Below are 18,233 nucleotides of genomic sequence, written 5' to 3'. Positions count from 1 at the left end.
GTCGTGTGGATTTTTTTTCGGGTGCTTTTGTTTTTCCCTCCACATTTCTTAATGTAATGGCTGCGATAAGTTTGCACGTGATCATAAGCCACTTCGTAGAGCTATCATGGTGGCCCAGGTCACTTCTGAAAAAATATCTATACAGCTCAGTGGGCCTTACATGGTAAAATAAAAAAATACATTATTTAGTTTAATAGTCTTTGTCAGTTCCACGGTGGCGACCGCACAGCGGTTCGACTGCGATCCGCCCACCGAAAGGAGCTGGAACTGCCGTGCGGCCCTGCACTTCAAACATTCATCTCTTACGTTGTTGCTCCGCAGGTGTTATCTTCCACCTCCCCGAGGCACAGAACCGCTCCCGTCGTGCCGTCTCAAACCTCCCGCTGGCCACCCACCTCAACTACACGCTGCGGCTGAGCATTCAGAACGTGATGCGCACAGACTACCTCCGAGACCTGGTCTGGGTGCCGGGTCCGCACACCAACCAGAATTACATGTACTACACGCACGCCTTCCTGCCCATCCAGGACATGCTGGAGCGTGCCGCCATCTCCCTGTACATCGGGCGGGATGTCAGTGAGCCGGCGCTGCAGGTGCAGCCCATGCCGTACCCCTGCTACACGGACGACTTGTGAGTGGAACGCATGGCGTGTGCCTCTTGTAGGCCGATGCAAAACCATCATGAGCATTGCCGTGGGGAACGAAATAAACAATCAAAGGATAAGTATCCTTCGTAAAAAAATCTGTTAGCCCGCGTACACATTTTAAAGTCTTTACTACACTTCCAGTCGATCACAGGATACTTCTGGGAGTAAACAATTTCAATGCATGCAAACTCTGGACCGGTTTCAACATACAGTGTCTCATCAGCAGCAGTAAGGCTAGCTTGAACCGAGATCAGTTATAGGTCAAAGCCTAATACTTTCATTTTCAGTAGCACATACTGCATGTGAGGCTGCACAGTTGCATCGGGTAGAGCCCTGGGTTAAGACTCTACAGCAAGTACTCCAATGTGTCTCTGCTACCTTACGTCATCATTTTAGTTGGCACATTTGGTGAGGCCATCAAATTTCCCGTGTATTGGTGTATTTTATTTTATTTTAAGTCATACTGGGTCTTCAACTTCCAATCTCAAACATGCTCGATTGACAAATTGCCAAGAACGCCACCAGTTGCCTGAGTCACTTAAATCAAATCCACGTCTGTGGGTGTGATTAGCAGAATAACGGGGTGTATATATGGATAGTCTATAACTGCAGAGTTGCCAATCCACGTCAAGATCGGCTAATCGTTTTTTTTGTTTAAGTTCCTTTGCCGTAATGGCTCATGCGTCCACACTTTGTGACTGCACGTTGAGTGATCATCGCCGTGTGCTTGTGGTTGACGTGCAGGTTCCTGCACAGCGTTGGTTTGATGTTTCCCATCCTGTTCATGATCGCGTGGATCCTCACAATCGCAAGCACTGTCAAGTTTCTGGTTCAAGAAAAGGAACTCTGCCAGCAGGAGGTAGGCACTTATAATTATTATAATTAAAAAAAGAACTGTGCTTCATCACCTAACTATGCAATACTGTTATATTGATGGCTACGGGTGAAACAAAGTGTCGATTGATTAAATGATGAATGCATTAATTTGTGCATGGCGAATTAATTACAGTTTCTAACACGAAAATGTTACCTTTAGGCTTATGGCAGAAACCAAAAAACAGAATACCAGATAAGTAACACAAATGACAGAGTACAAACAAGACAAAACAACAACCTATGAAATTGTCAGTCGATTAATCGTCGGCATGCCGATTGGTCCGGTTCACGAATCGGCTGGTTTAGTTTACGCCGCGGTGACCGTGTCCCTCACCAATGGCTGCCCCCTCTTCTCTTCAGAGCAATCGTATCGCGAGCAGGGTACGCTGTAAACATAGTTTGTCTAGAGTAGACACTTAAATGCTGGGCATCAGCATGTAAAACAAAATAATATCACAACCCGTATAATTATCTTAGCACGTTTATTGTCATTGTATCATCACCAATGCTTGTAACAATCTTGGGATGTAGCAATAGAATGTTTGGGTCAGCGGCGTTGACCCCGCGTCACGTGACGCCTCGCTTGACGACTACCAGCGAGTGAACAAGCGGTGACGCGGCCAATCGTCCACGCCGTCTGTGCTAACCCCACACCTCGCCCCGCGTCCGCCACAGTACATGAACATCATGGGCGTGTGGCCGGCGAGCCACTTCCTGTCGTGGCTGCTCCAGAGCTGCGCCCTGCTGCTGCTCATGGTGATCCTGCTCACGGTCATCCTGAAAGCCAGCGGGACGCTGCCCAGCACCAACTGGGCACTTCTCCTCGCCCTCTTCCTGTGCTTCGGCATTTCCGTGCTGGCGATGGGGTACATGCTGAGCGCGTGCTTCACGCACACCAACGTCGCCTCCCTCACCGCCTGCTTCATCTACTTGCTCAGCTTCTTCCCGTTCCTGGCCCTCTCGAGCCTCACGCTGACGCTCACGCGGTGGCAGAAGTCGCTCATCGTGAGTACACGCCCGCGGTGGCGAGAGCGCGCGCGTTGCACTGCCACTCACGGGGCAAAGAGGGGCGGCGGTCGTGCTCGTGTGTTGAGGCGGCGCTGCTGAAGGTCCCGGCTTCAAGACTTTCAAGCTCTAGGAGTGTGGCTAGTTTTGCACTCCCTGCCAAGTCACAAAAAGCTGCACGTTGAATCGATCGACTGCACATAATTCTATCAAGATAGTTAATCGGAAAACATGTGCCAATTTAGCCACAATCACCTGCTCAGCTAGAGAGCGGATTAGTGGTTGTGGTCTAAATCGACCCGTGAACGATATTCGACTGAAGCCGAAAATATCCCCTGCAAATTGTTCCCCAGCATCACGTGCGGCCTTTCCAGGGTCCCCTGTGCGTTGTTATGGGGTTCCGACAGGACTTCGGAGTCTACGCGCGGTCCACAGAGTGCCACGAGATTCACGCTCCATGAAGGGATTGAACATTGCGTCCCGTCTGCATACAATACCAGCCAACATCCATCACTGCTTGTTCTAGACCAGCTACAATTGGAGGCTAAGTGAAATGTCAAATACTCTCTGTCAGTATGACACGGGACAGACCTGAAAACTGGCACCTACCCTCACCCGCTGGTCTGGCTTCATCCAGTGCCAGTATTAATATTGCCCTTCAGCGTTTACAAGCACAGAACCCTGCCCACTGTAGTGATCGTATGTATGGGTTCCTCAGACCAGCAATAACAGGGAGAATCTCTACACTAGGATATGCACATAGTGAGCTATCACTTATCAAAACACTAATTTTTCTAGTAATGAATTACACCTGTGTTGTGCATTATTAGCAGTAGCATGCTGTGCTGTAAATGGCTTTGCTTGCGCATTCACGAGAACACATGAAAACAACTACCAGTAGGCACAGAGACATTTTCCATATTTTGTGATTCACATAAAATCAACATTTGCTACCCTTTCTCAAACCACTGCTGGATGAAGGCTTACCCATGCCACATAATTCTTGATAGTTTGTTTGATCATAGTAGCTTACTTTGCTGGTCATAGTGGCTTGGGTCTGGGACTGGTTCAAATATCACTCACCGCTGACATTAGCCAAGGTGAAGATTCAAACTTAAGTCCGCTCACTGCGCAGCTTGATAAACATTGCACCACCACTCTCCCCGCACCCGAATCAGAATGACACTACCGTGCTCCATGAGTTACAGTACTGGGGAACCAGCCCAGCACACTGGACCATGAAGATGGAGCGGTACTCATCTCATAAGATAAACACAGCCTCAATGTCAGGCTCATTAACCAGCCACAGTTGGGCAATGACTTGACCACGGCCAGTAATTATACAAAACAATAGCATTTGGATTCATAGAGCATCTTATACGCAACTATATCTCAATAAATGACTGCCGGCGCATCTCAAGACGCTAATCACGTTTTCCTTGCTCTGCAGTGCCTGCTATCACCCACGGCGTTCAGCTATGCAAGTCAGCTGATGGGTCACTTTGAAGACCAGGGTATCGGTGAGTGACCCTTGACCCCCCGAGGGATTGGTTGACAGTTCCCCAGGCGGTGCCTGTTTTAATTCGTCGCACCTTCAAGAGATGGTCAAAAGAGTTTCGTTTAAAAAAAGGGGAAAACTAAAATTAAACTCACAAGGTACTTTGCAGAGGTTCTAGTGTATTATGTCCAAATATCAAACAAAATGCTGGGACACATATGATTATGTGAGAGAAGAGTATATGTCGCTAAAAAAATATCCAGGAAACAAAGAGATCATGCTGCATAACCTTTGCCTGTATAAGTATGCCGATGCTCTGACTGCACTTTAGTTTGTCAGCAAACCTGATTACCCAGCGCTGCGCCTGTATTGCCATGAGAGCTCTACCCACATGTGTGTGTGTGGTGTGTTTGCGTGTGTGTGGTGTGTGTGTGTGGTGTGTGTGTGTGGTGTGTTTGTGTGTGTGTGTGGGGTGTTTGCGTGTGTGTGATGTGTTTGCGTGTGTGTGGTGTGTGTGGTGTGTTTGTGTGTGTGTGGTGTGTGGTGTGTTTGCGTGTGTGTGATGTGTTTGCGTGTGTGTGGTGTGTGTGGTGTGTTTGTGTGTGTGTGTGGGGTGTTTGCGTGTGTGTGTGTGCTGTGTTTGCGTGTGTGTGCACGCAGGCGCCCAGTGGAGCAACATGTACCAGTCACCCTTGTATGGGGATGACATTTCCTTCGCCTACCTGTGCTGGATGCTGATTATTGACACGGCCATATACTTCATCGTGGGCTGGTACATCCGCAACGTCTACCCAGGTCAGTGTGACACTGTGAGCGGCAGAGCGTACAGGCCTCCACCCTCTGACGGTGTCGTTGGCTTTTTAGATTGGTCCACTTGTCCAAATTATATTACCACGTTCTGTTGCTGTATAATTTATAGACCGCGTGATCGACTAAAACTGAGCCTTTTAAAATGGTCCGTTCGGTAATTTCACGCACCTATGCTGAAACTTTGCAACAAAACTGTGTGCAACGTAGTGTGCATACCACGAGATTGTAACATGCTAGGAACTCTAAAAAAAGTAAACACGGCAATGCAGCACCCCACATGTATATTCAGCATAGTTTATTGCATACGCATTGCAAAACAATCTATTGCAAGAAATACAATGAGCATAGCAATATCGAGCATTTGGAAAATACAGCATGGACAACACTGTGTATGAAAAAATGAAGTTTCAATTATTGCGGAATAAAGCAAAGCTTTACAGCAAACACATATAACAGATTTTAGCACAGTGAAATTAATAAATTGATGTAAAACAGGCTGAAATGTAACACGTAAAATACAATTCCAATTTGAAAAGCACCTGAGTCTGATCGTTTGTTACCGCACACTGTTATGAATCCAGTCCATCACAAATGTGCACTGCACGTAGCAAACTCTAAATTCAACATTAATGTTTCATAACGAAACAAATAAAACACAGTAATATTATAGTGCACGCAATACCAGGTAAGGTCCACTGAGCTATAGAGCTCTTTTTCAGAAGCGATCTGGCCACAAATGATAGCTCAACGAAGTGGCTTATCACGTGGAAATTTATGGCAGCCAAATACTCTAAAAGCAAGTTTCCAAATATGGAGGGCATAACTGGAGGACCCGGAGAAAAATCCACACGTGACCACGGGGAGAGAGAGAGACACGCAAACTCCAAATACACAGCAGCAGGCGTCATGGTCGGGATGGAACCCATGACCTCCTGTATACCAAGCGAGGGAGTTAACATCTCCTAGTCACCGTGATGATGATGCGAGAGAGACACGCAAACTCCAAATACACAGCAGGCGTCATGGTCGGGATGGAACCCACGACCTCCTGCGTACCAGGCGAGGTAGTTAACATCCCGTCACCGTGGCACCTTTTGTGTTTCCAGGGACGTACGGGCTGGCCCGGCCGTTCTACTTCCTCTTCACGGTGAGCTATTGGCAGCAGGTTTGTTGCTGCGGATCTCGTCGGAGGCCCATGGGGTACCTGGCCAGAAACATGGCTCACGAGTCACCCGCTGACTCCACGAAAGATGCCAAGGGTAAAAGAATACTTACGGTGCTTGAAGACTGTCGTGTAGATCATACATGTTAGACTGGGTCTGCCGTGATTCTCCAGCTGACATGTGTTTGTTCTGCCATTGACTCCTGATGTGTCAAATTATAACCTGCCTTATGCATTTGTGGATTTCCATTTCCAGGTCTCACTCTCAAAAAGAGACTTGCAGTCTTAATGTGCTCTCACATGTTTTAAACGGCGGTCATTGATTTAGTTAATTGACTGAATGTATCAATTCATAGCCTCTTGTCCATCTCCTGATGGGTGAAGGCCTCCCCATACTGTGTCAGTCGTGGGAGTCGTTTGACCATACTTCACCACATTTGTTGTATATCACTCACCACTGATCTCAACCATGGCCAGGAATCACACTCAGATCACGTGGTTTATGGCACAGAGCACTGAGCGCTGTGCCAGCGCTCTGCTGCAGAATGTTTAAACTTGCTTTTAATGTTTTTTTTTTGCAAATAGTTAAGCATTTGTGCTTATGTCATGTCTGCATGGTGTTGGTATCGCTGAACGTGACTCCTGCTGCATCTGAAGGGCAATTCACAGCGTCAATCACGCTGATTGTTCAGTTGGCAAGGCGAGAGCGATTCATAAGTGGTGAGACCATTGATCAGATGTGCCATGCGTCACAGTGACGCGTTTTCTCTAGAGTCAGGCCCTAAAGTGTGGGCAGTGTTGACTGAATCTGTGTTTGGCAAGGTCATTTTTGACGTCAAGTTACAATCGATGAGCAGGCCACTCTCAACCGTACATCGCCAAAACAGACCGCCTGTTCATTAACTGCTCTTGTATATCCATCATTGTGACTTTAAACTGCTACAAAGCATTGAACCATCTTGCCCCAGCCTAGATCATTGACATGCTGCACCCATTGGTGTGGTGTGGTGTGGGGATGTGGGATGCAGATCTTCTCTTCATTCCCAGGTCGAGGTTTTGCTTCATGGCTGACCCAGATTTTCCCCGTGTAGCTCCCAGGCTATGGAACGCTCTTCCACGAGACATCAGGATCTCTGAGTCTGTGGACATTTTTTTAAAATGCGCCTTAAAACCTATTTATATGCTTCCACTTATTAAACTCTTAGTTAATTTCGTAAATTATTCTTAAAACATATTTATATTATTTTTTATGCCGAGTGTCTGCTGCTGCTTTTCTGTACAGCGCTTTGAGATCCGTGATGAAAGGCGCTATGTGAATGTAATGATTATTATCATAACTTCACGTTCGCACAACGTGAGAAGTAGTTGTGACCGGTCAGAGTAGACCGTGCTTCGTGGGTGACGGAATGCCCGCGTACGTCTCCGCTTGGCACACCAGATGGCAGCATGAGGCCGCAACTGGAGGCGGTTCCAGCGGGCTTGACAGCCGGCGTGTCGCTGCGCTCCCTCACAAAGCAGTACAGCAAGGGCAAGAAGGCTGCTCTCCAGGACCTGAGCTTGGACTTTTATGAGGATCAGATCACCACCCTACTGGGCCATAACGGAGCAGGCAAGACCACAACCATGTGAGTTAAGAGGAGTGTTGCTTCTCACGAGGCATCATCCAGAGCATGCTTAGGGCTTACAACACTTCTGAAGAGGGGTGGCAAGATGCGGGCAGAGTAGTACGCAAGAAGGGGTCACTCTTTAGTTGATACGCTGGTTGATAACCACTCGATTAGTCAAAGTCAAATTGGTTTCCCGCTCAATTGAGTATGGCGTGACGTTCATTGCCCTTTACAGCCCCGAGCCAGTGTGTCAATTCCACATTCCTTTGGCGAACGTGAGTCTTCCCACAGGACACCCGCTGTTGAATTTGCCCCAAAGTTGACACTCATGTAGTTCATCCCATGAAGGCTCGAGTGGACCCTCAGCTGGGGTTCGAACTCTCGTTATGTTCCGATTGCAAACCGCAAGCTCTCTCACTGGTGCGAGCTGGCCAGTAGTAGACCTTCAAGGCCTGGATTTGTTGTATTTTGTTGCGTTTTCTCTCGACGTGATACGTTTGCCGCCTATGTTAAGCATTTCACCTCCACTAAGAATGCCATTTTAACATGCGTGCCACCAATGTCAGGCCTGCAATGAGTGCTGAGTTCATACTTGCACACAATAAATACATCCCATGTGAGTGTGAATTGTTTAACAACAACACAAACGTGTGAATCTTCGTTAGAATTATATGAAAAGTTCTGTATTTAAAGTGGGAATAATTATTGGTTTGATTGCCAATCAAATACATTGTTTTATTCAACAGGGGAAATCTGAACAAGTCAAGGTTGTTTTGAGTATTTTCAGATGGACATTTTAGTTATGAAAATCACGTAACTTATATATGTATACTGATATTTGATTAGTAAAACTATATTTTTAACATGTAAGCTCACGTTTTATAATGTGACGTTTTTAGGGAAACTATGTTTAGGCATGTTTATTGTTATTGTAAGTGCAATGTAATGTTATTGGTGAAATGGCATTTCTAGAAAGATGCATTGCCTGTAAACGAATGTTTTCAGCGTGTAATTCCTCAGCTCAGGGCTTTCTAAGCTCCATTCTTCAACTCCACACTCTCCATTCTTCCCGTTCAATTGTCATTTCCATTTGTCTGTCGCCCCTGGAGAGCTTCCCAGTTCCCATTCTCGGAGGGGCCTCTGAAAATCCTTTGGCAAATGATTATTGCAAAGAGGTTGTTATTCTGGTGACTTTGCAATAAGGGCATTGGGGTCTCTGCTTAGCGATTAAAACATACATGCAATTGTTCATTAGGAAATGCAAGCATTCGATTATTGATATAAGTGGAGATCTGGGTTTGAATCCAGGCAGTTGGCTGTGATTAAACTGGGTTCTCAAAGGTAGTGAGTCAATCACAGCCCGGTCACCAATGATCTCAATAATAATAATAGAACATTCTAGAGTGCTGGAATATTTCAAAGCATTATAAGGGTGCTGGAATAAATCACATTACATTTGGTTCAGCACTTAATTTGCTGAGAATGAAATATAGTTTTTACTGTCATGTGACACACATTACTCCCTACTGTGCGCACCAAAGATTACTTACAGAGATCTCGGGGGAAGTTCTATAATATCTCTAACACGAATGGTTGCACCTCTATGCGAAAGATGCGATTGGTAAATTTGTATCGTGACTTGATGGTGATAGCACGGACAGGATAAAACTGGAGGAACATTTGAAAAAAAATGAAAAATATCAAGTGTAAATCTGCACCATGGTAGTGTGCAAGCTATGGGAGTTGGAACTCCAGCACGATGACTAAAAAAAAACTTCTTTTTTAGTTTACCTGAAAAGACCAACTGAGATATATAGCTCATTTTCTGAAGCCACCGGGCCACAAATGACAGCGCGAAGAAAGTGGCTTTTCACGTGAACATTTATAGCAACCAAATACTCTAAACGCACGTTTCCAAATGTGGAGGGAAAAACTGGAGGACCCGGAGAAAAATGCAAGTGATCAAGGGGAAGGAGAGACACGCACACTCCTAATAAACAGCAGGCGTCAGGTTCAGAATCGAACCCACGACCTCGTGTATACCAGGCAAGGGAGAAAACATCTCGCCACCGTGGAGGGTGAACCTGGATGGGCCTAAGGGACTTTAGTAGAGCAGTGCCCACCCCAGAATTGCCTAGTGCCAAGTCTGTCACGGGGGGTACATTTTATGCCAGATTCTGCACACCAGGTGAGATAGTTAACACAATCGCCACCACGCGGCTCGCCGCAGGTCGCTGCTGATGGGCCTGTACGAGCCGAGCAGCGGCTCCGTGCACGTGGGCGGGCGCGACGCGCGCACGGACATGGCGGAGGTGCGGCGCCAGCTGGGGGTGTGCCTGCAGCGTGACGTCCTCTTCCCGGCCCTCAACGTGCACGAGCACCTGCTCCTCTACGGACGCCTCAAGGCGCTCGGCTGGTCACGGCAGCGGCTGCAGCAGGAGGTGGACACGTGAGTCGTCGCGCCGTCGCCCGACGTGTGAACGAGCGGGAATGTGGAGGCGGTGCCGGCCAGCTGGGCCGCGCGCACATTGGCACCGTCGTGATCCCGCAGTGAAGCCGATTTCACTTTGCGCAACCCCTGCGGCAATCGCCTAAGTTATAATTTGCTTCGTTTTGATGGGATTTTTCTTTATAAAGCAATAGTGCAATCTTGTCAATCATCTAATATCAGTATTGAAACAATGTTTAAAAACAATAAACAGCCTTAGGTCATGTGTTAGTCGTTTATTCGCAGTGATTTTTGCCATCGCTGCTATTTTCTACAGCTTTGGCTGTTTTTCTGTCATAATTCTGCTGAAAAGTATATTTTGCCAAAGCATGAATTTGGTCCCAAATCTATTTTACACGGCAGCCTTGCAGAAGAGCCGTGCTGTTCACTTGACAAGTGCGCGTGGCTTAATACTTACATCCAAAACTATATTTTTTATGTGCAGAGATTAACTTGTGTCAGTTTATTTATTTATTATCCACAGTGCTACAGCCTATGATGAGTTCCTCAGCATTAATCTGTTTAGATAACTCTTGCAGTTGATGCGAATTCTCATCGGATGGATAGCATATGACCTCGTTGTTCAGCACAACCAAAATCATATTTTTGTTCGGTACATCTTTCTTTGGTATTTATAGAATGTACACACCCCTCATATATTAATGCTTGCCATACTACAACGCTGTTCAATTCATAACACACTTCAGAAATTGGAAACAATACCAATCCATATTATTGTTACCAGGACCCATGCAGATCTTGTTAAGTTGAGAACATTTAAAAATGCAAACGGATATCATTTTTTCTCAACAGCATTCATCCAGCAGTGGATCCATACAACAAAGCTGGTGGATTATGGGCAATAAATTAACAATGAACCGTCGCCAACAGCATTTATAATAACATTAATATCCATCTATCAATGTACGTTCTGGCATTATTTAAGCAATACAAAACCTGCTTAAACACATAGTGCTGGAATACATTGCTTGAAAATACCAATTGGTCGACTGACTTAATTCTTGCTTTATACCATGTATGGGAGCCAGTGTTGCCATGGCTGGCAAGTAGGGCGTGTGGGCCTGGCAGCCTGGGTTCAATTTATAGCCACGGCCAGTAGACCACATTGACCAGCATGTTAAATTATTGCAAAACAACCCGCACAAACTTACACAGCATGGGGGTATCTTCAGCCAGCAGTGGATTGACAAAGGGCTGTGAATTATTTGTAATTGTTATCACTTAATCTCAACACTCTCTTGAAGGTGGAACAGTCAGAGCATATCAATGACTTTATTCCGTGCAGAAATTCTAAGGGCACCCTTAAATTGTCACTACAGAAAAAGCAAGACTTCATCAACATTAAAACCCACACGACACGGTGCGCAGTTAATTCTCATGCGGGTGAAATAATATTTGTTCTTGTGTACAGCTTCTTGAATGACCTCGGTCTCTACAACCACAAAGACAAGCTCGTGGGGACACTGTCGGGAGGCATGAAGCGCAAGCTTTCCATCGCCATCGCCTTCATCGGGGGCTCCACCACGGTCATTCTGGACGAGCCCACGAGCGGCGTGGACCCCTGCTCTCGGCGCAGCATCTGGAACCTCATCCTCAAGCACAGGGCTGGTGAGGGACGACGCGCCACGTGCACCTTAGCGCCGCCACACCGTGAGAAGAGCGGGCATGAGCCAGGGGAGAATGCAGGGTTTGCCGCTCAGATACGATTGCGGATCTGAGATGAGCATGGAGAGGGGGGGGGGTTGCTGCTGGCAAGCCCAACGCAGAGCGTGGGGGTCACGCGCCGATATAACAACTTAACGGCTTCTGAGCCGTATGTACGTATGTTGAACTTCTTTCGCGACATATGTCGCCAACTGTGGAAGGGATTGGCAGGGCTTGAGGTTACTTTTAATTCCATGATGGCATGAAATTGTAAATATACTCGATTCAAACATCTCGACCACATTAACAATCACAAAATGTGGAGGCTAAGTGTGGATGATTTTCTCTGTAGCCTACTCTCTATGATAATTAATTTTCATGTATGTTTGTTGAAATTATTTCGCACCGTGAATAGCCAACCGTGTTAATTGTACGTCGGATGAAAAACTGATGACGTACGCGTACGTCATCGGAACGGGAACGGGTTAATATGTCCTCGCCGACAGCATCACCGTCACGGTCCACGAGGCTAACGCGCGGATCCTCGTGTCGGTGTTTGCGTGCGCGTGTGTGTGAACGTGCAGGCCGCACCATCATCCTGTCCACGCATCACCTGGACGAGGCGGAGGTGCTGAGCGACCGCATCGCCGTGCTGGAGCACGGCAAGCTGCGCTGCTGCGGGAGTCCCCAGTACCTGAAGGAGATTTATGGGCAGGGCCTGACGCTGACCCTCACCAAGAAGGTTCGAGTTCAATCCCAATGCTGAAAGATCACCTGCAGATGACTCAATAGGGATCACACGCAGCAGCAGAATTGTCCCACTACTGTGACATAATTTGGCAGGACCCTCCCGAAAAAGAGAATTGAGACTCAACGAGGCGTTCCTTGGTAAACAAGCATAACGATAATAACAATAAGACTAATAACTTGAGGCTTGGTACGAGGTTTGCCCCAATATTATTTTTCACAATAAGATACAATGTTAATTTAAGTTTTCTGAAATTATGGTCTTCACAATGTTTCCCTTAACATTTTCATTATACTTCCTATGGTTAGCATTTCGTTGTGCTTTGATGTACTTCAAATACGAATAAATATTGCTCAAAAGTTCTTCAACAGCAGCTCACTGCTGATTTTCTAGAATTAGAGTTAAAAAAATGGCAACATTTTTTACGTGCACCACAATATAAATTGAACTTGGATTACAAATATTAAAATAATTGTATTCGTACCGTCATTGTATTCGCAAGCTAAAACTGGTCTAAATGAGAATTTGAGGGGCATGAAAGTCTGTTATAGCGTGCAAGAGACAAATGAGGAGAAACCACAGTTGACAGAAGAAGTTTGAAAAATCTAAACTTGTCCTGTTTTGTCGGCTTGTGCAGTGACAATGTGCTGGTAATTAGAGATATCAAGGTCGATGTCTCTACTTGCATAAAAGCATTACTCCGATTATGCACAGTATAAAATAAAAATCCTATTTTACTCACAGAGTATACACTGTATGCCTCAACTATTTGAGAAATGAGAAAACCCACACACGCATGTATGAGCATCTTTCTTCCTGTACATGAAGATCAATGTTTTGTCATCATCAGCTGTGGCCAATCCACTGCTGGATGAAGGCCTCCTCATACCACCACCATCGCTTACATTCGTGTGATGTCATACATCCACATGAAGCTGATTAATTCATACCCTGGCAATGCAAGTGGATGATTATGATGATGATGTCTGCGTGACCCTGTCGCCAAATCCCTTGGTCACAGATTAAAGCCACCATATATAGAGAGTACATGTCCATCATTAACCCACCGCCACCCAACACAGCCAATTAGTAAGGCTTTGTCAAGTAAATACAACGTGCCAGCAGTTAGTTACTACTTCAGCACACCGCTGTGTTGGAGAGTTAAACCTACAACATTTACAATTTGAGCACGATGTTTCGCTGGTGATTACAACCAGCTTCATCAGGCGATAGCCAGAATTGTGAAGAAGTCTTCCTGTTTCTGTCTTAAATGAAGTAAAGGTGATGCCATCACTGTGAGTCTATCAGGTGCAAAGACCAGAGGGGGGGGGGGGGGTAACAATGTAGTCGTATGAATTACAATGGATTAGTTTAACAGTGTTTGGTATTACCTTTTTGTTTGTTGCGGTTGCACCCAATTCAAGAGCCGAATGGCTCACAGGGCTATACCAAATAAATGAAACTGAAAACTGAAACCTTTGAATCTCTGCATCTTTGCAGGATAATATTGGTCGCGAAAGCCTACGTATTAAACTCACCATAGATAGAGGCTGAGTGTGTAGCACTCATGAATTGGGTGACGCGACCCCACTTTGTACGGATCAAGCGATAGTGGTGGTGGTGGTGGTGATCACGATGATGGCTGGGTTGACCCCACCGTCACGCGTCTTCCAGCTCGCGTCTCACACCTCTTGCCGTCTTCCTTTCGCAGAGCGGCGCGCTCGGCTCGAGGTCCCCCTTCGACCCGGAGCGCGTGGTGTCGCTGGTGCGCTCGGGCGTGGAGGGAGCCGTGCTCAAGAGCGGCGAGGACAGCTCGGGCAACCGCAACGCGGACATGGTGTTCCTGCTTCCCGCACACTCGCAGAACGTGCTCGGCCAGAGCTTCCTCGCCATACTGGAGGAGAACATGGAGGAGTTGGGACTCTCTGGCTACGCCATCTCTGACACCACGCTTGAGGAGGTGTGTGAGTGCGTGCACGTGCGTGCGTCAGCAGCGAGTGATGCCTGAACCTGCCCTGGGTTGCTCAGCCTCGGCTCAATACTGCACTCCGACCACGGCAGTGTTTCTGCTGACAAAGGCAACCCAGTGTAGTCCTAGTCTTACCAGTTGCTCGCAAACAGCATGCCATCCTGGTTATCGCTGTGGGTGTGTTAACCATAAAAAATAAACACGCCATTTGGCTGCACAGTCAACGTTAAGTCTCCCCTGACGTCATTTGAAATGTGTCGGCCATTTTGTGTTAGCATCATGGACAAAAGTTGGCAAATTCCAAAAATGACCGACAAATGACTCAATTTGGTTTACACATCACAACATCGACCCGAGTATGAAGCTACCGGAGACTATGAAATACGGTGCATTTGTGATAGCCCTGCGCTTATAAGTATGACGTGAATACCAAATGTACTCTATTTGTCATTATTATTGTTATTCACTCTTAAGCTACACATTTAAATATTATCTATAACTGCTGCTGCTTGCTTCTTGTGGGTTCTTGCAGGTCTTCCTCAAGCTGGTGCAGGAGGCTGAAGACCAAAGTCTGAAGGACATCACCAACAAATTTCCCGAGGCCGAATCCAGCTCCATAAACTCCGAGACAGCTGCTCCGCCTGATCACACGAGCCCGGCCGCCTCTGACACCAGTGACACTGTCAGCCTGGAGAGCGAAGGAAGCAGTCAAGACAGCTTCGGTAAGGACATATGTGTGTATGTTGAACTTCTTTCGCACCGTACATAGCCAACCGTGCTCATCGGAGGTGCGGGGGAAGAAGCAACTAATTAAACACTAAAAAGAACTTATAACGAAAATAGTATTTTCAATCGAGATTTCAAAGTTCACAGCTCCAGTGGCTTCCTAAATATTGGAAGGTAAGAGAGTGTTCCGGACGGCCGCAGAAGCGCACCGGAAAGTGCTTCGATCCTCTGCCTCTCTTCTCTTTGGCGCACAGAAAAGCACCTGGTGAAGAAGGAGCGGGTGACTGGCATCCACCTCTTGGTGCACAAGACCCAGGCCCTGATCTATAAGCGGTTTCACCACTGGAGGCGCGACGTCAAAGGGGCAGCTGCTCAAATCGTGCTGCCCGTGATCCTCGTGGCACTCGCCATGGCATTTGCCAGCATGGAACCCGGTGTCCCGGAATATCCGAGCCTTCATCTCCAGCCGAGCCTCTACAGCAGTGCTTCCTTCTTCAGGTGCGCGACTGTCGCTTGCGCCAAACGACGACGACATCGTCGTCGTCGTTGTCGTCAGCAGCGGCAGGATCGGCATCATCAACAGCAGCGGCGATACCATATTATTCTCATTATATTCATTATCAGCAGTGACAGCAGTAACAGTATCAGAATCTAATAATTATTATTATACCTCTTTTCCATTGCCCATTCTCTTCCTATTCCCTCCCCCCGCAGGAACATACCCTGTAAATATTGAATTAAACTCTGCGTGATGTGTATGTGTCTAATGAGTGTTTCTTTTCTTTTTTATCTCGTGCATCACAGCTTGCACAACAGCTCAAGTGCGTCGGCCAGCTCTCTCACCTCGACGCTCATGAAGCATGCCGCGTGCCTGGACCAGCCTCCGTCCAGGTGAGATAGCAGTCCGAGCCGAAATGTCGTCTTTTGTGCTTCTCTTGCTCGGTAGTTTAACTTCTTGGTCGCACTTATGTGAGGTTCTTGGGATCCAGAGGAAATTATGAGGAATTCAAGTGCCAACAGTTTGTACCCATCCAGATAGCTTAGAAGTTTAATTGTTTGTGAACGAACCACTTCATACACGAATATGTGAAATATATCTCAAATCTTCAGGACGTCGTATCTCCATATCTGCCACATCTCCTGCATCCACAATTTCCCTCAGCTGCTGCTGAGACCTTCATGCATTCATCACACTCCAACACAGCAATCACATCTGTCTCATCTACAGCCTCTGTAAAGGATTGGGGAGATCACATCTCCCCAATTCTTTACATCCTCCATTGGCTCCAATTATAATCCCAGTTCAATTTCAAGATGACACCATCTACGTACAGTGCGAAAGAAGTTCAACATCTTCAAGTTGCTTCATGAGATCTGCCCCCCCCCCCCCCGCCTCTCATCTCATTCTATGATTGGGCAGCCAAGGCTTTGTCAGTGGGAGGTCGCTCATTCTCCTCTGCTGCCCCCACTGTCTGGAACTCCCCCCCTCTACCCCCAGTTCAAGTCCAGGTTCAAGACCTTCCTTTTGCATCTGCCTATGGCCAACTGCCTCTTCTCTGTAAAATCAATATCCCTGGTGTTTCTTTGCAGCATCAGCAGATGCTCCTGCATCTAGACGGGGTTATATAGCTATGACTGTCACGGAGTATGTGATGTATGCACATTTATATTTTTAGGAACAACTCCTGCTGGGCGAATAGGCCTCCCACATCTTGGTTTCCTTCTGCCAAAGGCGATGAATCTTCCTGCAGCTGCACGTCCTGCAAAGAGGTACGTGCTCTGATGTGCTTTGACACGAGTGTATGATGTATTCTGACCACTGTGTGGAGTGTAGCGTTTAAATAAAGCACCCACATCAACAAAATAATTAGTTTTTGATAGAACATCGTTCATGCCGGGGCATCTCAGAGTACTGTAGACCCAGTGAGAAACTTACATCACATCTCAGACATTTGAAAGGGCACCCCCAGTGGCAGCTTTCCCTGCGTGGCACAAGGTGAGTCGGTGCCTGGCCTGTGAGCAGGCATTAGTACACCAGGAGCTGGAGATAATTGTTGTGTGTAATCTCAATTGAGTATTTTGCGGGACATTAAAAAAAAAAAACTTATCAAGGTTGAACCATGACGCCGGCACACAATGACCGACTCATTCTAGATGTCCGGGGATATTTAATAGCCCCCGTGAAGCGAACGGCGAGTACCTTTATGGTGAACGCGTCCGCAGTAATGATCAGGGAGGCCTGCCCATTTCGAGCTGTGAACCTCTGCCACAAGCGGGGAATGCACCTACTGCTGGGCCATGTCACTGCCTCAAAAGAATTAAACATGAAGCCTCACTATCTTTAGAGATGTGGTATGCCAGGTGAGGTGAGGTGTATTGCAGGCATCGTGAGTTCTCAGTGGAGGTGAGTCTTGGATAAGGTTAGAGGTGAGAGATATTAATAAGATGAACTTGAGCAATCGATTAAGTGGGCTGATCCCACAGAGACAATGGCACGAGTAAAGGGTATTGAGAGATTGAAGAGAGGAATATTCAATTAAAAAAAATAACATGTTTGTGAAAGAAAAATGCTTATAAAGTAGCATGAATGTATATGTGGCAATGTACAAAGTACGATGGAAAAAATTAAGCAGCTCTCCCAGGAGGTTTTGATTAAGATGCTTTGTAGATACTGTAAATGAATAATGCTTAATTATTTGAAGTTAAACAACGAGTTCCTTTAAGAAAAGGATGCCATTTTTTTCAATCTAACATTTTTCATGTTTGTACCCAACAGTTGTGCTCAGCTGTGCAGGATATGCCATCCTACACCAACGTCAATCCACAATTGCAGATGTTCAACCTTAGTGGCTACGACGTGGAGGAATACCTGATCGGTACCACCTGCCAATACTTGCTCAAGAGGTGAAGCGGTGTTTATTGCCATTGTGTAACAGATTATACGTCCCTCTTGTCATTATTTAGGAGCTTATTTTCCAAGTAAAGCCCATTGAGCCATACAGTTCTCCCTCAAGGACGATCTAGGATATCGT

General features: G+C 46.6%; 1 protein-coding gene across 1 annotated transcript in view; it reads left to right on the top strand.

Moving 5' to 3' along the window:
* The window catches only part of LOC144934603 (glucosylceramide transporter ABCA12-like), a 78,229-nt gene that overhangs the window by 32,554 nt on the left and 27,442 nt on the right, over positions 1–18,233 (top strand). Inside the window, exons 14-29 of the mRNA XM_078860592.1 lie at positions 322–631; positions 1,392–1,506; positions 2,175–2,528; positions 3,979–4,048; positions 4,687–4,821; positions 5,943–6,095; positions 7,437–7,623; positions 9,836–10,054; positions 11,526–11,722; positions 12,343–12,500; positions 14,218–14,466; positions 15,008–15,197; positions 15,456–15,699; positions 16,006–16,092; positions 16,878–16,971; positions 17,978–18,105. Of these exons, the coding sequence (XP_078716718.1) occupies positions 322–631; positions 1,392–1,506; positions 2,175–2,528; positions 3,979–4,048; positions 4,687–4,821; positions 5,943–6,095; positions 7,437–7,623; positions 9,836–10,054; positions 11,526–11,722; positions 12,343–12,500; positions 14,218–14,466; positions 15,008–15,197; positions 15,456–15,699; positions 16,006–16,092; positions 16,878–16,971; positions 17,978–18,105 (2,890 nt within the window). The remainder of the gene's footprint in view (positions 1–321; positions 632–1,391; positions 1,507–2,174; positions 2,529–3,978; positions 4,049–4,686; positions 4,822–5,942; positions 6,096–7,436; positions 7,624–9,835; positions 10,055–11,525; positions 11,723–12,342; positions 12,501–14,217; positions 14,467–15,007; positions 15,198–15,455; positions 15,700–16,005; positions 16,093–16,877; positions 16,972–17,977; positions 18,106–18,233) is intronic.

This window comes from Lampetra fluviatilis, chromosome 10, assembly GCF_964198595.1.
Source record: "Lampetra fluviatilis chromosome 10, kcLamFluv1.1, whole genome shotgun sequence".
In the NCBI taxonomy this organism is placed as follows: Eukaryota; Metazoa; Chordata; class Hyperoartia; order Petromyzontiformes; family Petromyzontidae; genus Lampetra; species Lampetra fluviatilis.
This window is presented reverse-complemented; position numbering and strand designations above follow the sequence as displayed.